We start from the raw sequence: 22,048 nt of genomic DNA on the forward strand, positions 1-22,048 counted from the left end.
AGTGTTAAATTAGTTTATCTCTAGCATTCTTTGTTGTGCACCCAAACTTCCTGACGAGCAGGGTTGAGGGTCAATCAAATTTAAATTCAGTCAATTCCAAAAACAAAATGCATTCCAAATGCAATTATCCTCAATGCTTCTCTGAAAAATGTGGAATTAGAATTTCAGTTTACTTCCTGAATTGACTGAATTTAAAAATGGAATTGATTGACTGCTGAGCAGTTCATGTTGTAGGCGGGACAACATCTATGCATCTGTTTTTGTTCAACGGAGAAGAATATATTAACGAGAGTAAGCTTTCTTGGTTTTTGTTGATGCTTCTATTCAAATGCAGTGGGGTTTAAGTAAAAAAAACATCTTACAAGAGAGGTTTGAATGTTTAAAGATGCTACCAAATTGGTTTCAACCAAATGTAAACTGTCATTGATTTTTAGACGATGCAAAATAGTTAGCCTATTATTCAAATCCTAAGAGAAACACCGACTGTTATGTAATGTCTCACTGGCATAAAACCCAGGTCGAACTATTGAAACTATACAGCCTCCTTCCTACCTGTCATGTTGCCTAGTCTGAATTGACTGTATGTGTACGTTGGCCAAATAAATCAAAGATTGTAAATCTGCTCATTGAAGTGTTCATGTTTTTACCAAGGTTTTACCTAGACTCTTTTATGTTGGCTGCTGGGGGAGTTGCTGCTATTTGATGTGCTTCTACACCTGCATTGCTTGCTGTTTGGGTTTTTAGGCTGGGTTTCTGTAAAGCACTTTGAGATATCAGCTGATGTAAGAAGGGCTATATAAATAACTTTGATTTGACGTCTGTCCAGCCAGGGTCATATTAATTCATGCACATCATAGCAACAACAACAAAAAAGTGGGGTAAACAAGCATTTCTTTTTGGAGGAATTCATTTAGGGGGCCCTTCCCATTTTCGCTTGCTTTCTGAACACGACCCTGGTCTGTGCTGTCTATCTGATTGCTCAGGAGTATCCCAGGGGAGCGATACATTATTACATTCTTCATTTCTGTTTAGTTGGGAGTAGAGAGAGCGGGAAAATAATTGACTCAGCTCTGAACATTTCAATTGCTTCATTTGATTTCCATCAAATATTCAGTTGCAGAACAATGCTTTAGTGGGACCCTTTCACAGTACCTTTATTAAAATATTACCTGGGAGAGATGCTTTTCTAAATGTATATATATCTTACTTCACTATATGACAGTACCAGGAAATAGCTTCAATCGTGCTGATTTGTGCCAGTACAACCAGATAGTTGACTGCAGTGCTCGGCACTGTTATTGCTCTCCAATGTTTTTGATCTCAGCCGCTGTCGTCTGCCTTGATCTTAGCCTGCCTCTCTCACTGTCCCACCTGGAGTGTGTCTCTCTGCCAGGGCTGAGGCTGAGATTAACATCATACTTCCCTCTACTGTGGTTTGTAGCCTAGCAGTGATAGCACATTTTTGCTATCAGCCTCCAATACAGCTTTCATCTCAAGCACTGGAAGCCTATATCTTGAGAGGAGGCAGGTTGCCAATATCTTTTTAGTTTTGTTGTTTGGGACAGTCTCATGAAGTTCAGACAGGAACAAGTCTGTGTCAGCCTAAAAGCTGCTAGCTGAGTAGGCTCCTAACCACATGTTTATCTGGTGCACAGAGAGACCTGCAACCACAGAACACTAGAGCTCTTCAATAACAACACACATCTGTATGTGTGTGGGTGTAAACCCAAGGTTAGGCAAATTTGATGGGGGTAGGGGCCACAAAAAATGTAAACTCATCAGGGGCCGTAGTGGCTCGTGGGTCTGTGTACCTGCATCCATAACCCCACATGCAGTTAGAGCCGGCCCTAGCCTTTTGGGGGCCCTAAGCAATACCATTATTTTTTTATTGTGGCCCTCCTTTTGACAAAGAAGAGACAATTTCAGTTTTCGATTTAATTTCCTGCAATTCTACACATTTTGCCATGGGGCATAGAGAAAATATTGTAGTTTTAAAGCATGTTTGCTGCAATTCTACACATTTTGCCATGGGGTGGAGAGAAGATTTAGCAATTGTATAACTAATTTCATGAAATTTTACTAATTTTGCCATAGGGTGGAGACAAATATTTGCAGTTTTTAAATATGAAATCTGATTATCAATTGGGGCACCCCGGTCGGTAATTCAACCATGATTACTACAAGTTTAGATAGTTGGTCGCTAGACTAACTTACTAATCAAAATTTGACTGACATGGCCGCCAGTTGCCCATGCCTGGTGTAGACCATAGACCATAGAGGCTGCTTTCAAGAGAACACCTCCTTGTCACATTCTCTTGAGCTATAAAGCTATAAAACAGTAAAATTATCCTCCCATCTAGGGGTTGTGCCAGGGGGCAATGAAATTCAAATTGCAAATCTCACTCCAAGCTTTCTTCAACAGTTGGCATTTTACAGGCTCATAAGTCTGCCTTTGGTTGCAACAGCTTGAGTTCATTGTTAAAACAAGAAACAAAAGTTTCAAAACGCAAGCGTGACTTTTCTATCCATGTGTTTCACAATTTCATGTTTACTGTTGTGCTATTTCGTTACTCCTGTTTGCGTCGCACCTGGATGACGTGTTCAAAGCACCAATACTGGTTTGTTAGTGAGTAGGTGCAGCACACCTCAGCTCCATGCAATGCAATGCTGTTGGATTTCACCACACACTCCACTAATGCTGCTCCAATGGGCAGGGGATGATGCAGAGTGATAAATAATGGATATAATGGATCAGAGACATTGTCAGCCGACGCGAGAGTGAGCGACACACACGAGTATTGCTTTCTTTGTAAAGCGCTGAAGTGTGCGTATGTGCGTGCCAGTGTGCATACCTACGTGTGTGTGTGTGAATGTGTGTGTGCATTGTAGGATGGATAGAGGGACGCACAGAGTAGGGAGAGAGCCATTAAAATGGTATGAGATGACAGATGTTTGTTTTTCTACTGTATTGTTTGTATTCAGTAACACTGATGTGATTGATGCTCCAGTGTGACAGTATACCTATTTACCCAATTAAACCAGCAAACTCTCTCTCTTTCTCTCTCTGTAGTCTGAGCTAAGTGATTAAACCCACAGGTAGATGTCGGGCCTGGAAATAGTTTTCTAACCTCTTATTTTTGTTTACAGGAAGTGCTAGGAACAATCTCATTGCACTACAATACATCTGTTTGGCAGAATCTCTTAAGAGATGACAGAGACATTTTGAAATGAAAAACATTGGCATCACCGTAACGCAATGTTGATGCAGTAGCTTGAATAAATGACTCCTACATGAAATTGAAAAGTGAATTGGAAATTGTTTGGTTCACGGAATGCCACTCATACAGCAAACTGTATGTGGGTTTATTATTTGTCTGTTTAATGGCATTCTCGGGGGGAAACTAGTATGACAACAGCCAGCTGGCCCCCTCTCACCTCCAAGGAGTTCCTCCCCGCCTTCCTGCTCTTCCTCCTCTCCAAAGACGGGCGGAAATAGCCAACATATCCTGTGCTGATTAGTAGGAAACATATCAAGGGTCTAGCGGTTCTGGTTTTTCTTTGTTTTATAACCTCCAAAACTAATCTGCTGAGTAAGCCTGACTGGCTGCTACAGCGTGCTTGTTTTCTTAACAAGCTTTGTCTGCACCCGCGGCTCCCAAATGCGAGAAAAAAAACACGCCTTTGGTAATGTGTGTTTTAAGGTCGACCAATTAATACAAAGCAATATCCCATCTGCTGTGCCTAGCTTCAATTAAGAGGTTTATTATGTATTAATCCCACCAGGGCTACGTATACCCAGAACACGCTCTATTCTATTCTACACTCTGAGGTTATACAGTATCTGACATTTTTGTCAAAAATGAGTGGGTTCTATCTGCAATCCAATCACAAACCTAAGCAAATACGGACGGACCAATCAGAACACGTTTTTGCCATCTCCCTCTAAGTATCGTCTAGACTAGTCTAGCCAGCAAAAGTGGCACACAAGCAAAAAAACACTGTCAGAAATCTTCAAGTAAGGGATGTTGTCACATCGTTGATCTGTGATGACAGTAATTCGTCTGATGACCATAATACATTTATTCATGCATTTGATGATGTGTTCGGACTCTATCCTGGTAAATAAAAAATCTAATAATGATTTATGTATTCAGATATTTATTCACATTTGCGCAGATATAACCTTATAGTCCCAATGTCACGACTCTAGTATTACAGCATGGGACGTGTTGAGGCCCACACATCTTCCACATTACTGTCCCCCAAGGGGAATAATATGATGTGCTTATTCTTAATATGAGTTGTTATGTTTGTTTAATCCATGTAGTGTTTGTCTCACAGCTCTTTGACTAGCCCAACACGCACACGCACACACAAACAGGTACACACACACACACAGAATCAAAAACACAAGCACACACACGTGAGAGAGAACATGCACGCACACATGTACACAAATTCATGCGTGCACTCACACACACAGCAATGTTCAGATTATCAGAGGAAGCACAAAGCACAGCGTGTCCTACTCATCAGTCTGATAGAGGTCAGTTGAAAGCCTCCTCTCCCTCTCCAAGCAAGTAAACAATTGAGCAACTTCCAAAGCTGCTGAATATTATTGGTTTTCAACCCACAATAACAAAGTGGAGATTCAGCACATTTGCAGACTAAGACGTTATCTTTGTTTGGCATGCCTGCTGACTTTTGGGGAGAGCGGTATCTTTGTAAATAACATTTCACCTGTCTTTAGTACAAAGAATCTACTTAATGTAAGTCCCAAATGGCACCCTATTCCCTAGATATTGCACTACTGTTGAGCAGGGCCCATAGGGAATATGGAACTATTTGGGACTTATCCCATCTGTTTACAAACTTGGCTTTGTTGAATTGGCCTTACTAAAATGCCATGCAAGCTTTTTAGTTATTAGATAGAACTATTGTTTTGTAACTGAATGTTTTTTTCTATCTTATACTGTATATATAGTCCATTCGGAAAGTACTCAGACCACTTGACTTTTTCCACATTTTGTTTTGTTCCACCTTATTCTGAAATTAATTAAATAGTTTTTTCCCCTCATCAATTCTTTATTTATTTCACCTTTATAACCTCTTGAAGCTAGGGGGCACTAATTTTAAGTTTGGAAAAATAACGTTCCCAAAATAAACGGCCTATTTCTCAGGACCAGATGCTAGAATATGCAGATAATTGACAGCTTAGGATAGAAAAAACTCTATAAAGTTTCCAAAACTGTAAAAACAGTGTCTGTGAGTATAACAGAACTGATTTTGCAGGCGAAAGCCTGAGAAAAATCCAATCAGGAAGTGACTCTTATTTTGAAACCCCTGTGTTTCTATGTATCCCTATTGCCCATTGAAAGGGATATCAACCAGATTCCCTTTTCTATGGCTTCCCTAAGGTGTCAACATCCTTTAGACATAGTTTCAGGCTTTTATTTTGAAAAATTAGCGTGAACGACCACATTGCGTAACTGGACAGGTGAGGGCTCTCAGAGTGATTTGTGCGCAAAAGAGAGAGGCGGCCATAGTTACTCCCGGTCCTAGTGAAAAGCCAACTGTCCCGGTTGATATATTATCGAATAGATATTTGAAAAACACCTTGAGGATTGATTATAAAAAACATTTGACATGTTTCTGTGTACATTATGCGTTGTCGTGACCGCTCTTTCCAGTGGATTCCTGGGCATAACGCACCAAACTACCGGAGGTATCCGTCTCCTCCCTCCAGATTCTCCCGCCAGTCCAGAGGCGCCACTAACTCCAGACTCGACCATCAGTCCAGTGGCGTCCTTTAGTCCGGGGTTGGTGGTGAGGGTTCCCGCTCAAGAGACATTACTTAAGTGGGCCGAGTCAGAAGTGGAGCGGGGTCCACGTCCCACACCAGAACCGCCACCACGGAGTAATGCCCACCCAGACCCTCTCGTATCGGTTTAGGTTGGCGGCCGGGAGCCCGCACCTTTGGGGTGGCGGAGGGATACTGTCACGCCCTGACCTTAGTTATCTTTGTTTTCTTTATTATTTTGGTTAGGTCAGGGTGTGACAAGGGGTGGTTTGTTGTGTTTTTGTCCTGTCTAGGGCTTTTGTATGTCTATGTATTAGTTGCCTGTGTCTGCACTTATTCTATATAGCTTCACGTTCGTTTTGTTGTTTTTGTAAGTTTGTTGAAGTGTTCTTCGTTTCATTAAAATAGAAGATGTATTCACATCACGCTGCGCCTTGGTCCCATCGCTATAACGAACGTGACAACAGCCTTGATTCTTCTTGGGTATGTTGGAAGATGAACCTTCCCCCAGTCTGAGGTCCTGAGTGCTCTGGAGCAGGTTTTCATCAAGGATCTCTCTGTACTTTGCTCCATTCATCTTTCCCTCAACCCTTACTAGTCTCCCAGTCCCTGTTGCTGAAAAACATCCCCACAGCATAATGCTGCCACCACCATGCTTCACCGTGGGGATGATGCCAAGTTTTATCCAGACATGACGTTTGGCATTCAGGCCAAAGAGTTCAATCTTGGTTTCATCAGACCAGAGAATCTTGTTTCTCATAGTCTGAGAGTCTTCCGGTGCCTCTTGGCAAATTCCAAGTGGGCTGTCGTGCCTTTTACTGAGGAGTGGATTCTGTCTGGCCACTCTACCATAAAGGCCTGATTGACGGTGTGCTGCAGAGATGGTTGACCTTCTGGAAGGTTCTCCCATCTCCAAAGAGGAATTCTGTAGCTCTGTCAGAGTAACCATTTGGTTCTTGGTCACCTCCCTGACCAAGGCCCTTCACCTCCGATTTCTCTGTGTAGCCGGGCGGCCAGCTCCAGGTGGTTCCAAACCTCTTCCAGTTAAAAATGATGGAGGCCACTGTGTTCTTGGGGACCTTCAATGTTGCAGAAATGTTTTGGTACCCTTCCCAAGATCTGTGCCTCGACACAATGTCTCCGAGCTCTACGGACAATTCCTTCGATCTCAAGGCTTGTTTTTTGCTCTAACATAAAATAAAATTGTATTAGTCACATGCGCCGAATAAAACAGGTGTAGACCTTGCAGTGAAATGCTTGCTTACGAGTCCCTAACCAACAATGCAGTTTAAAATAAATATGAATAAGAATAAGAAATAAAAGTAACAAATAATTAAAGAGCAGCAATAATATACAGGGAGGTCCCGGTATAGAGTCAATGTATGGGGGCACCGGTTAGTTGAGGTAACATGTACATGTAGATAGAGTTATTAAAGTGACTATGCATAGATAACAACAACAGAGAGTAGCAGCTATGTAAAAGAGAAGGGGGGCAACGCAAATAGTCTGGGTGGCCATTTGATTAGATGTTTAGGAGTCTTATGGCTTGGGTGTAGAAGCTGTTTAGAAGCCTCTTGGACCTAGACTTGCTGTGCGGTAGCAGAGAAAACAGTCCATGACTAGGGTGGCTGAAGTCTTTGACAATTTTTCGGGCCTTCCCCTGACACTTCCTGGTATAGAGGTCCTGGATGGCAGGAAGCTTGGCCCCAGTGATGTACTGGGCCGTACGCACTATCCTCTGTAGTGCCTTGCGGTTGATGTGAGCCATGACCAGCCTTTCAAAGCACTTCATGGCTACAGACGTGAGTGCTACGGGTCGGTAGTAATTTAGGCAGGTTACCTTAATGTTCTTGGGCACAGGGACTATGGTGGTCTGCTTGAAACATGTTGGTATTAGACTCGGACAGGGAGAGGTTGAAAATGTCAGTGAAGACACTTGCAAGTTGGTCAGCGCATGCACGCAGTACACATCCTGGTAATCCATCTGCTCTTGCGGCCTTGTGAATGTTGACCTGTTTAAAGGTCTTACTCACATTGACTGCGGGGAGCGTGATGTGAGTCATCGGGAACAGGTGGTTGTCTCATGCATGTTTCAGTGTTATTTACCTCAAAGCGAGCATAGAAGTAGTTTAGCTCGTCTGGTAGGCTCATGTCACTGCGCAGCTCTCGGCTGTGCTTCCCTTTGTAGTCTGTAATGGTTTGCAAGCCCTGCCACATCCGACGAGCATCAGAGACAGGGTAGTACGATTCAATCTTAGTCCTGTATTGATGCTTTGCCTGTTTGATGGTTCATTGGAGGGCATAGCGGGATTTCTTATAAGCTTCCGGGTTAGAGTCCCACTCCTTGAAGGCGGCAGCTCTAGCCTTTTGCTCAGTGTGGATGTTGCCTGTAATCCATGGCTTCTGGTTGGGGTATGTACGTGCGGTCACTGTGGGGACGGCGTCATCGATACACTTATTGATGAAGCCAATGACTGCTGTGGGGTACCCCTCAATGCAATCATAGGAATCCCGGAACATATTCCAGTCTATGCTAGCAAAACAGTCCTGTAGCTTAACATCTGCTGCATCTGACCACGTTTTTATTGATCGAGTCACTGGTGCTTCCTGCTTTAATTTTAGCTTGTAAGCAGGAATCAGGAGGATAGATGTATGGTCAGATTTGTCAAATGGAGAGCTTTGTATGCGTCTCTGTGTGCAGAGTAAAGGTGGTCCAGAGTTTTTTCCCCTCTGGTTGCACATTTAACATGCTGATAGAAATTTGGTAATACGGATTTAGGTTTCCCTGCATTAAAGTCTCCGGGCACTACGAGGTCCGCCTATGGGTGAGCGTTTTCCTGTTTGCTTATGGTGGAATACAGCTAATTCAGTCAGTCTTGGTGCCATTATCAGTCTGTGGTGGTATATACAGTGGGGAGAACAAGTATTTGATACACTGCCGATTTTGCAGGTTTTCCTACTTACAAAGCATGTAGAGGTCTGTAATTTTTATCATAGGTACACTTCAACTGTGAGAGACTAGCCTTTGTCCTGAAGACATTGATGCATATTGGAAGGGGGAGGTGGGGCAAAGGGATGGCGGTGGTGCAGGCAGCTTGACAGGGGAAATGACGGGGCATTGGTGCTAATAGCCACCGCCGACACACACAACGCAATAGCAATTTAGAGGTGCTCCTCTTGGCCTCGGAGACACAATTCTACACATTTTGCCATAGGGCAGAGAGAATTTTACCATTTTAAAAGTAATTCCCTGCAAATCTACTATATACAGTGGGGAGAACAAGTATTTGATACACTGCCGATTTTGCAGGTTTTCCTACTTACAAAGCATGTAGAGGTCTGTAATTTTTATCATAGGTACACTTCAACTGTGAGAGACGGAATCTAAAACAAAAATCCAGAAAATCACATTGTATGATTTTTAAATAATTAATTTGCATTTTATTGCATGACATAAGTATTTGATCACCTACCAACCAGTAAGAATTCCGGCTCTCACAGACCTGTTAGTTTTTCTTTAAGAAGCCCTCCAGTTCCCCACTCATTACTTGTATTAACTGCACCTGTTTGAACTCGTTACCTGTATAAAAGACACCTGTCCACACACTCAATCAAACAGACTCCAACCTCTCCACAATGACCAGGACCAGAGAGCTGTGTAAGGACATCAGGGATACAATTGTATACCTTCACAAGGCTGGGATGGGCTACAGGACAATAGGCAAGCAGCTTGGTGAGAAGGCAACAACTGTTGGCGCAATTATTAGAAAATGGAAGAAGTTCAAGATGACGGTTAATCACCCTCGGTCTGGGGCTCCATGCAAGATCTCACCTCGTGGGGCATCAATGACCATGAGGAAGGTGAGGGATCAGCCCAGAACTACACGGCAGGACCTGGGCAATGGCCTGAAGAGAGCTGGGACCACAGTCTCAAAGAAAACCATTAGTAACACACTACACCGTCATGGATTAAAATCCTGCAGCGCATGCAAGGTCCCCCTGCTCAAGCCAGCGCATGTCCAGGCCTGTCTGAAGTTTGCCAAAATGGGAGAAGGTAATGTGGTCTGATGAGACAAAAATAGAGCTTTTTGGTCTAAACTCCACTCGCCGTGTTTGGAGGAAGAAGAAGGATGAGTACAACCTCAAGAACACCATCCTAACTGTGAAGCATGAAGGTGGAAACATAATTCTTTGGGGATGCTTTTCTGCAAAGGGGACAGGACGACTGCACCGTATTGAGGGGGGGATGGATGGGGCCATGTATCGCGAGATCTTGGCCAACAACTTCCTTCCCTCAGTAAGAGCATTGAAGATGGGTTGTGGCTGGGTCTTCCAGCATGACAACGACCCGAAACACACAGCCAGGGCAACTAAGGAGTGGCTCCGTAAGAAGCATCTCAAGGTCCTGGAGTGGCCTAGCCAGTCTCCAGACCTGAACCCAATAGAAAATCTTTGGAGGGAGCTGAAAGTCCGTATTGCCCAGCGACAGCCCCGAAACCTGAAGGATCTGGAGGAGGTCTGTATGGAGGAGTGGGCCAAAATCCCTGCTGCAGTGTGTGCAAACCTGGTCAAGAACTACAGGAAACGTATGATCTCTGTAATTGCAAACAAAGCTTTCTGTACCAAATATTAAGTTCTGCTTTTCTGATGTATCAAATACTTATGTTATGCAATAAAATACAAATTAATTACTTAAAAATCATACAATGTGATTTTCTGGATTTTTTTGTTTTAGATTCCGTCTCTCACAGTTGAAGTGTACCTATGATGAAAATGACAGACCTCTACATGCTTTGTGAGTAGGAAACACTGTTGATTTAGCAGGTTATCAAATACTTGTTCTCCCCACTGTAGACAGCTACGAAAAATACAGATGAAAACTCTCTAGGTAGATCGTGTGATCTACAGCTTATCATGAGATACTCTCCCTCAGATGAGCAAAACCTTGAGACTTCCTTAGATATCGTGCACCAGCTGTTATTTACAAAAATACATAGTCCGTCGCCCCTTGTCTTACTAGACATATCTGTTCTATCCTGCCGATACAGAGTATAGCCAGCCAGCTGTATGTTGATAATGTCGTCGTTCAGCCACGACTCCATGAAGCATAAGATATTCCAGTTTTGAATATCCCGTTGGTAGTTTAATCTTCCGCGTAGGTCATCTAGTTTATTTTCCAAAGATTGCACGTTTGCTAGCAGAATGGAAGGAAGTGGGGGTTTATTCGATCGCCTATGAATTCTCAGAAGGCAGCCAGCCCTTTGGCCCCTAATTCTCTGCCTTCTCTTCACGCAAATGACGGGGATCTGGGCCTGTTCCCGGGAAAGCGGTATATCATTCACGTCGGGCTCTTCAGACTCGCTAAAGGGAAAAAAGGATTCTGCCAGTTCGTGGTGAGTAATCACAGTTCTGATGTCCAGAAGTTATTTTCGGTCATAAGAGACGGCAGCAACAACATTATGTACAAAATAAGTTACAAACAATGCAAAAAAAAAAAAAAAAAATTGTTAGAAATACGTAAAACATCAGCCTTGTTCTCCAGCGCCATGCACTTTCAACTGTGGGTCCTTAAAAAGACAGGTATGTGCCTTTCCATATCATGTCCAATCAATTGAAGTTACCACGGGTGGATTCTAATAAAGTTGTAGAAACTGGATGATCAATGGAAACAGGATGCACCTGAGCTCAATTTTGAGTCTCATACTTTATTTTTTATACATTTGCTTCAGATGTACCATATTATACATGTCTTGAATCAGGTTTAACACTCCTATTTGTATTAGTGCGTTACAAGATGCCCAGATCAGAGAGAAGATGTCCCATTAAAAAAACATTCTACCAGCTGTTAGTTGTTGTCCCAAATGGCACCCAGTCCCATATATAATGCACTACTTTTAACCAGAGCCCTATGGGCCCTCGTCAAAAGTATTGCCCTATGTAGATAATAGGTGCCATTTGGGACGCAGGCAGAGATAGGGGTGCAGCTCAGGGCGTTCGGCTTACTCCATACAGGAAACAGTAAAAACCAGTCGTGTGGCGTCCACATTGCTCGTAAAAGCCCTCATGAATGTGTCTGCTAAAAAACATGACTTTTGCACTCCATTAGCCTATAAGCCAGGCTTTTACGAGCGCAGGATGTCATGCTTTCTGGCTTTCTTAATTTGATTAGCAGCCATTATGACCACTTCAGATGCTGACTGGGCCCAAATGGAACACATGAAGAAGAATGAAGAAGCATGCATAAGCCTACAGTACTGATAAGATTGTGCTGATGGCTGACGTTTTACATGTTCCTAACCAACTGTGCTATTTGTTAGGTTTTTTTGTGTTGTTTGTAACTTATTTTTAAACTTATTTTGTACATAATGTTGCTGCTACCATTGCTTATGACCAAAAATAACTTAATTTGTGTGAAGAAAAGACAGAGGAAAAGAAGAGGGCACAACAAAACCTTTTCCCCCTCAGGAGACTGAAAAGATTTGGATTGGGTCCCCAGATCCTAAAAAGTTCTACAGCTACACCATCGAGAGCATCCTGACAGGTTGCATCACCGCCTGGCATGCCAACTGCTCGGCATTTGACCGTAGGCGATACAGAGGGTAGTACATCACTGGGGCCAAGCTTCCTGCCATCCAGGACCAATAGGCGGTGTCAGAGGAAAGCCCATAAAATTGTCAGAGACTCCAGTCACCCAAGTCATAGGCTGTTTTTTAAATGTATTTTATTTTTATTTCACCTTTATTTAATCAGGTAGGCCAGTTGAGAACAAGTTCTCATTTACAACTGTGACTTGGCCAAGGTAAAGCAAAGCAGTGCGACAAAAACAACAACACAGAGTTACACATAAACAAACGTACAGTCAATAACACAATAGAAAATCTATGTATAGTGTGTGCAAATGTACAAGAGTAAGGCAATAAATTGGCCATGGAGGCGAAATAATTACAATTTAGCATTAACACTGGAGTGATAGATGTGCAGATGATGATGTGCAAGTAGAGATACTGGGGAGGAAGATGATAAGTAACAATATGGGGATGAGGTAGTTGGGTGTGCTATTTACAGATTGGCTGTGTACAGGTACAGTGATCTGTAAGCTGCTCTGACAGCTGATGCTTAAAGTTAGAGAGGGAGATATAAGACTCCAGCTTCAGTGATTTTTGCAATCTGTTCCGTGTCATTGGCAGCAGAGAACTGGAAGGAAAGGAGGCCAAAGGAAGTGTTGGCTTTGGGGGTGATCAGTGAAATATACCTGCTGGAGCGTGTGCTATGGGTGGGTGTTGCCATGGTGACCAGTGAGCTGAGATAGGTTTTTACCCAGCATAGACTTATAGATGACCTGGAGCCAGTGGGTTTGGCGACGAATATGTAGTGAGGGCCAGCCAACGAGAGCATACAGGTCGCAGTGGTGGGTAGAATATGGGGCTTTGGTGACAAAACGGATGGCACTGTGGTAGACTGCATAGACTACATAGACTACATCCAGTTTGCTGAGTAGAGTGTTGGAGGCTAATTTGTAAATGACATCGCCAAAGTCAAGGATCGGTAGGATAGTTTTACGAGGGTATGTTTGTCAGCATGAGTGAAGGAGGATTTGTTGCGAAATAGGAAGATTTAGATTTAATTTAAGGTGGACCAGAGAATCACCAGCAGCAAGAGCGACATCATTGATATATACAGAGAAAATTGTCAGCACAAGAATTGAACCCTGTGGCACCCCCATAGAGACTGCCAGAGGTCTGGACAACAGGCCCTCCGATTTGACACGTTGAACTCTATCTGAGAAGTAGTTGGTGAACCAGGCGAGGCAGTCATTTGAGAAGCCAAGGCTATTGAGTCTGTCGATAAGAATGCGGTGATTGACAGAGTCGAAAGCCTTGTCCAAGTCGATGAAGACGGCTGCACAGTACTGTCTTTTATCGATGGCGGTTATGATATCATTTAGGACTTTGAGCTTCGCTGAGGTGGACCCCTGACTAGCTCGGAAACCAGATTGCATCGTGGAGAAGGTACAGTGGGACTCGAAATGTTCGGTGATCTGTTTGTTAACTTGGCTTTCGAAGACTTCAGAAAGGCAGGGCAGGATGGATACAGGTCTATAACAGTTTGTGTCTAGAGTGTCTCCCCCTTTGAAGAGGGGGATGACCACGGCAGCTTTCCAAACTTTGGAGATTTCAGACAACATGAAAGAGAGGTTGAACAGGCTTGGGGTTTCAACAATAGGGGTTGCAACAATTTCTGAGGATAATTTTAGAAAGAGAGGGTCCAGATTGTTTAGCCCAGCTGATTTGTAGGGGTCCAGATTTTGCAGCTCTTCCAGAACATCAGCTGTCTGGATTTGGGTGAAGGAGAGCGGGAGGGGGGGGGGCTTGGGAAAGTTGCTGAAGGGGGTTCTGAGATGTTGGCCAGGGTAGGGGTAGCCAGGTGGAAAGCATGGCCAGCCGTAGAAAAATGCTTATTGAAATGATCGTAGATTTATTGGTGGTGACAATGTTTCCTATCCACAGTGCAGTGGGCAGCTGGGAGGAGGTGATCTTATTCTCCAAGGACTTTACAGTGTCCCAAAACTTTTTGGAATTAGTGCTACAGGATGCAAATGTCTGTTGTAAATGTCAAATGTCTGGTGTAAAGGTTCAGAGCTTGCGATAGGAATCCAGAGATGTGGTAGAGAAAAAGCAGTCCAATATGCTTGCTCTGGGTTGATATCAAGCAGGGCTGTTGTCCGAGTTAACGGTGATGACCGCTAGCAATGGCTAACTGACTGCTAGCTAGTAGCTAGTTAGCCGGCTAGCTTCTGATGCGGGTTCCGGTTCTAAAGTGTAAAAAATAGCAGGACCGTTCCACATTGGGTGAGGCGGGTTGCAGGAGAGTATGTTCAGTCCGATGGAAATTGAGATTTTAAAAAAAAGTATATATATATATATATATATATATGGCGTAGCATCTGTTTGTCTTGTCCCATGTGTATATATTTTTCTTCATATATGTATACGCCATCTTGGATACGCCAATGCTTTCTATGCTACCGCACGGCAAGTGGTACCAGCGCTCCAAGTCTAGGACCAAAAGGCTCCTTAACAGCTCCTTAACCCCCAATCCATAAAACTGCTGAACATTTATTTTTTACTTTAATTTATTTGGTACATAAACTCTTCTTGAACTGCACTGTTGGTTAAGGGCTTGTAAGTAAGCATTTCACGGTGAGGTCTACACTTGTTGTCTTTGTGTGTGTACTCAAATCATATGTCAACACACACGTACACTGTTTTCATAACACCTGTCATCAACATTTTTACAAGTATATTATACAATGGATATCAAAACAGTTCTATAGGTTTAACTCAATTACTATGAATGGTAGTCATATATTTAACTGTAACTGTTATCATTTCAGACTAGTCTTCCATGCTTTTGCAGTTCATTTTGAAGCCAAGGGATTATTTAGAGAGACAGAGAGATGTTTCTGTCTGGCTAGAAAACGTCCCACGTAAAGCTGACTCAATGTACATGAAGGAGCAGAGGCTCTATTTTAGTAAATCATTCGGAGCACAGGGTTACATCCACCCTCATTCAATAATATCACTCCCTGCCTAACAACGTTTTGATGGCCTTTCATAAATCTCAAGCTACGAACCACAGCTCTTGTTTTAGTATATTAATATCGACAAATGGTCACTTATTGAATCAATGCTTTTGTTTCGTTCCAATATAGGAACATCTATAGGCTGTTTGTAACGGGACACTCCAAATAAAGTGGAACTAACCAGTGTTTTTGTTTTGTGTCCAATAGGAGGACACAGATCACAACTACTACACATCAAAGACCTACGGCCCCACGGACCCCATCAGCAAGGACTTGTGGGTAAACGTTGACCAGATGGACAAGGAGAAGGTGAAGATCCATGGCATTTTGTCCAACACTCACAGGCAAGCTGCGGTAAGACAACCTTCCTCTCAGATTCTGATTATGTGGAAAAATGGAGATACCTGGAATGACTTGGGATGATTTGATATGAAATAGACTCATAATGACTTTCAACTGGACAGACTCTGCAGCGGGAGCTGCACCCTGCAGCAGTAGGGTGAAGTTTCTGTAGACAATGATCTTGGGTCAGTGATCTTGAGCCAACTAATGGTTAAGGTTAGGATTGGGGGAGGGGAAGCTGATCCTAGATCTGCAACTAGGGAAAAATTCACTACCTCTGCTTTGGGCTTTGTATCAGGTCCTTGTACAGTCAGGAGACAGAGAACAGGGTGGCATGAAGGAGGGAGGAGGGAAGGAGGGAGGATGGGGGTAAACAATGAAACAATGAGTAAAGACACAAAATGGAGTGGTGCATTGTGTATTCTCCCCTTCAGTCACTGGATAATGGATTAAGCCATACAAACTGGGGCAAGGCTTCCCTTTTAATTGGAGAGGGTTATGGAGAGTGCAGCTTTCCTTATTCTTCCATAGTGAATGAACCGAGCAAGTGGTATTGGGAAGTTTTCTCAGCGTATGTCCCAAATGGCACCCTATTCCCTACATAGTGCACTACTTTTGACCTCTGGGCCCTGGTCAAAAGTAATGCACTACATAGGGAAAAGGGCGTCATTTGCGACGTACGCTTAGACTGTGTCCAGAGAATCAATATGTTGGATGCTGGACATGAATACCCAAAGTGAATGGTCATTGAAGCAGGAGAGAAGAAGAGAGGGAGAGAAACAGACCACACTGACCGCGACATCACATCAGACACAAGCCATTTGACCTGGGGATAGTAGTGCCAGCCAGCCCAGCCAGCTGTACCAAACCCCATTCAGCCAAACTGACAAGGACCTTCGCTGAGCAGGGCATACGCAGAGGATGCATCCCTTTGCACACTATTTCCCAAGTAGTGCTCTTTGACCTGAGTAGCACACTATATAGGATAGGATGCCGTTTGGGACACCACCCCCAGAGATTACCATAAGGAGACTAGTGGGCCAGAAATGTGACTTCCGTGTTTAACAACGTGTCTTAGAAGGAGGAGAAGGAAGTCTCACTGTTAGCAGTGTTGATTTCTGGCACCGCGTTGTGCCAGCCCCAGTGTGTTGGAATACCCACAGAACATAATCAGCCAATGGAATCGTAAAACAAGCAAATTCATCAAAATAAAGCGTAGGAGCTAAGCTGTTGAACGACTGTGTTTAGTCATGGTAATTGACTGTGGTTGGCCGCAGCATTAGTCCCCCTGGCCTAATCCTGGATTATGTTGCCATGTTTACCATGGAGTTATCCACCCTATTCCCTATAAACAGTCCTATGGGCCCTGGACAAAAGTAGTGAATCAATAGAAATATAGAAATATAATATAAATACACTGTAGTCAGCTCATTAAGTTTTTTTTTTACTTGTTATCAAACTCATTTTTCAGTAATTGGTCGGGAACATTTTGGTACTAATCTTGTTTTGCACATAAATGAGTGTGCACATTGCGTTTCACTCTGTGAGCTCATTGGAAAAAGCATGTTCTTTTATGTTCAAGCTCTAGGAAGGGTGTGTAAAGAATGTTTTATAAAAATGTATGAACTCAGAAATGTTTTGGTTTCCATAACCACAGCATTGTATTTTATCCTGGGAGATGTATGTTTGCTTAAAAACAAATCATAACGTGGCTTGTGGTAAAATGAATAGTCAGCTACCCTAGCTGACTGAGAAAGGTTGAGCAGAAGAATGTTCTTTCTCTGTCTGAGACTGAAGTTTTATCCTAATGTCTTTTTCAGTCTTATCTTACGTCTTTTTGGAGCTCTCTTTCTGACCCGGGTCTTGTGTTTTTTTCCCCCTTCGTGCAGAGAGTCAATCTATCCTTCGATTTCCCCTTTTATGGACATTTCCTGCGTGATCTCACCGTGGCAACTGGTGGTAAGTGAACAACCTCTTCCTGAGTTAATGTTGTCGTGATTGAGGGAGATCGAATGAATGCCAGCAAAAGTGAAATGGTGTGTGTCGGTGCATGCGTGCGCGCGTGTTTGTTTATTTATTTATTAAAATGTTATTTCACCTTTATTTAACCAGGTAGGCTAGTTGAGAACAAGTTCTCATTTGCAACTGCGACCTGGCCAAGATAAAGCGTAGCAATTCGACACATGCAACAACACAGAGTTACACATGGAATAAACAAAACATAGTCAATAATACAGTAGAAAAAAAGAATATATACAGTGAGCGCAAATGAGGTAAGATACGGGTGTAATAGGCAATAAGGGAGTAATAGGCAATAAGGGAGTAATAGGCAATAAGGGAGTAATAGGCAATAAGGGAGTAATAGGCAATAAGGGAGTAATAGGCAATAAGGGAGTAATAGGCAATAAGGGAGTAATAGGCAATAATGGAGTAATAGGCAATAAGGGAGTAATAGGCAATAAATAGGCCATGGTGGTGAAGTAATTACAATATAGCAATTACACACTGGAATGGTAGATGTGCAGAAGATGAATGTGCAAGTAGAGATACTGGGGTGCAAAGGAGCAAGATAAATAAATAAATACAGTATGGGGATGAGGTAGGTAGATAGATGGGCTGTTTACAGATGGGCTATTTACAGGTGCAGTGATCTGTGAGCTGCTCTGACAGCTGCTGCTTAAAGCTAGTGAGGGTGATATGAGTCTCCAGCTTCAGAGATGTTTGTAGTTCGTTCCAGTCATTGGCAGAACTGGAAGGAAAGGCGACCAAAGGAAGAATTGGCTTTGGGGGTGACCAGTGAGATATACCTGCTGGAGCGCGTGCTACGAGTGGGTGCTGCTATGGTGTACAGTGAGCTGAGATAAGGCAGGGCTTTACCTAGCAGAGACTTGTAGATAACCTGTAGCCAGTGGGTTTGGCGATGAGTATGAAGGAGTGATATAATAACCCATTGATATACATGTGCTTGACTTTTATTTGGTAGCAGTCTGAATTATCATTGCAATTCTACATGGCATATTATAAACTGGGTGGCTCGAGCCCTGAATGATGATTGCTTGAAAGCCGTGGTATATCAGACCTTGGAAACCAGTTTATAATAGCAATAAGGCACCTCGGGGTTTGTGGTATATAACCAATATACCACGGCTAAGGTCTGTATCCACTCCACATTGCGTTTTACTTAAGAACAGCCCTTAGCTGTGTTATATTGGCCATATACCGCACCCCCCCTGGCCTCATTGCTTAATTATACAGCCATTGCTTTATTGCTCCAGGGTTTAGAAGAGTTTGTAATGAGGTTAGAGAAATCATTGCTGGTGTACAGAAGCATTTAGTGTGTGTGTGTGTGTGTGTGCGTGGGTGCATGCATGTGTGTACATGTTCTCTCTCGCGTGTGTGTGCTTGTGTTTTTGATTCTGTTTGTTTGTACCTGTGTGTGTGTGTGTGTGTGTGTGTGTGTGTGTGTGTGTGTGTGATTGATATCTGAATGCTGAGAAGTGTAAAGGGTCAAACAGAAGGTTATTTATCTCGTCTCGTCACAGTCTGTCGACTGCCAGGCCAGCCAAACAAATTGAGCTTTGAAAACTCTCATCTGGCACAGACCGCAGTACAAAACCACTAACAGCCCTCAGCACAAGTCTTCCAGGCAGCCAGTTAGAATGGTACAAAACCACTTACAACACTCAGCACCAGTGGCCAGTCTGCTAGACCTGGAGAAAACCACCACCACTCCCAGTACCCAACACTCAGCAATACCAGCCGGTCCTGGAATACGTCCCAAGTGGCTCCCTATTCCCTACATAGTGCACTACTTTAGATCAGGGCTCTGGTCAAACGGAGTGCACTGTATAGGGAATAGGGTGCCATTTGGGATGCAGATTGTGTTGGAGAGAGAACCAGACCAGAATATGGATTTGGAAAAGGACCTGCACTGCCAAGTGCTGGAATAATAATCCATTGATATCCATGTGAAATAAGAGTGATATAATAACCCATTGATATACATGTGAAATAGGAGTGATATAATAACCCATTGATATACATGTGAAATAGGAGTGATATAATAACCCATTGATATACATGTGAAATAGGAGTGATATGACAGTATGAATATTAAGAAGAAAATAATACAATTATGACAACGCTTCCTGCTTTCTGTATCTGTGGGTGTGGGGTGTGTTTGTTTGTGTAATGGACCAGAGCAAGTCAGACACATTACAAAAGAGGCGAGTGTGTTAGCAAATGTTCCAAAAGCACTAGGGAGGTGAAGGAAGGAGGAAGGGGAGGTGTAGGAAGGAGGAGGAGAAGAAAGGAGGGGAAGGGAGGAGGAGGAGGAAGAGTATTTTCCACCGAGACTGAGGGTGAAACCACAACGTCTTCAGTGGCTATTATCACATCAAGGAGTCATGCTTTAACCGTACCCAACTATTCCAGCAATGTATGCTGACATTAGACTGTAATCATAATGGAAGAAAATAAATCACAATCGCCATTATCATCATGCGAATATATATTTTTCGTGATTTCTTAAAGACTATTACTGGACAAGGTGAATGTTCTTCCCTAGCTATAGTATATCTCACTACCTCAGAGCTATCCTGTAAAGCATGGAGCTTCCAGAACAGTGTTGCAGTCATGAGAGATGAATAGTTGTGTGTCCCAAATGGAACCCTGTTCCCAACTAAGTGCACTACTTTTGACTACTTTTGACCAGAGCCCATAGGTTTCTGGTCAAAAGTAGTGCACCATATAGGGAATAGGTTGCCATTTGGGATGCTGGAAAATGCTGTTAGCAGCTAGCAGCCACCCCACAGTAGATAAAGAGTCCCTGCATTTCTCCAGAGAGACACGGAGTGATGGAGAAGAGGGGAGTAGGAACGGCTATCAGCTCACCGCAGGCTCCAGGACTCTGCCTCTGTAAATCCCTGTTCACACACCTCCATTTCAGTGTCTTACCCCTCCCTTCATCCCTCTATCATCCTCTTTTCCTCCCTCCCTCCCTCCTTCCTCTCCTCCCCCTCCCAGCTCATGTATCCATTTTGCTGGCCGTTCCACCCCTCCAGCTCAACCCTGCTCCAACCTTCCGTTCCTCCATTGGAATTGTGTTACCCTCCTGTGAGCTAGAGAGACAGTGTGGGATGGTGTGGGTCTAAGGCTGGAGACATATGGCCCTGCATGCAGCCAGGAAGGGGATGGGACAGGAACAGTACTAAGCTGTCCATATTAGGACAGCCACAGTCTGAGCAGTAGTCCTATTATGGACACCGCACATCAACTGAGTGTAGAAAACATTATGAACACCTGCTCATTCCATGACAGACCATCCAGGTGAAAGCTATGATCCCTTATTGATGTCACTTGTTAAATCCACTTTCAGTCAGTGTAGATGAAGGGGAGGAGACGGGTTAAAGAGTCCTTGTGAAGCCTTGAGACAATTGAGACATGGATTGTGTATGTGTGCCATTCAGAGGATGAATGGGCAAGACAAGATATTCAAGGGCCTTTGAATGGGGTATGGTATTAGGTGCCTGGCACAACGGTTTGGAGCAGGGACTGCAGGGTTTCCTGTGTGTATCAAGAATGATCCACCACCCAAAGGACATCCAGCTAACTAGACCTAACTGTGGTGAAGCATTGGAGTACACATGAGCCAGCATCCCTGTGGAACGCTTTCGACACCTCGTAGAGTCCATGCCCCGACGAGTTGAGATCTTTTCTGTGGGGAAATTAGGAAGGCGTTCTGAATGCTTTGCACACTCAGTGTGTAGAGTTGAGTTGAGACGTGTCTCAGCCACACTGAGAATAGGGGTCAACACAGAGGTCAGGCACGTTTACAGACAAGTCACATAGCACATGATCAAACGAAGTGGTGTCCTGACATGGTGTTGCTTCAACACTTAGAAATGGATCACCTAATAACAGAAGTCACACAAGAAGTGTTGTTGTGACGTGAAGTGTTGTTAGTGCTGCTGGAGCCAAATGTAGAGAAGTGTCTAGAGGGTAGGAGGTTGTAGCGCTTAGAGACCGGTCTTATCGGTCCCAAGCGGCACCCTATTCCCTACCTGGTCAGAAGTAGTGCACTATATAATAGAGTGCCATTTGGGACACAGGGTGGGGATCTGTGATCTGATCCCTCCGTAACCCCAGCTGTCATAGACAGTCAGGGTAGAAACCCAGCAGTGTGATGTCTTAACTGGCCCAGAACTGGCCCCCTGTCAAAACGCTGAAACAGACACACGCACACACACATACACGTCACCCTCAGCTCCAGATTCCACCATACACACATGCATTGGGTTCAGCGGCTCAGTATTTCTCCAGGC

General features: G+C 43.6%; 1 protein-coding gene across 1 annotated transcript in view; it reads left to right on the forward strand.

Moving 5' to 3' along the window:
- The window catches only part of plxdc2b (plexin domain containing 2b), a 171,133-nt gene that overhangs the window by 93,512 nt on the left and 55,573 nt on the right, over positions 1-22,048 (forward strand). The window contains exons 3-4 of the mRNA XM_021562992.3: positions 15,591-15,737; positions 17,615-17,684. Of these exons, the coding sequence (XP_021418667.1) occupies positions 15,591-15,737; positions 17,615-17,684 (217 nt within the window). The remainder of the gene's footprint in view (positions 1-15,590; positions 15,738-17,614; positions 17,685-22,048) is intronic.

Source organism: Oncorhynchus mykiss, chromosome 15 (genome assembly GCF_057628025.1).
Source record: "Oncorhynchus mykiss isolate SJ-2025 chromosome 15, ASM5762802v1, whole genome shotgun sequence".
NCBI classification, from domain to species: Eukaryota; Metazoa; Chordata; class Actinopteri; order Salmoniformes; family Salmonidae; genus Oncorhynchus; species Oncorhynchus mykiss.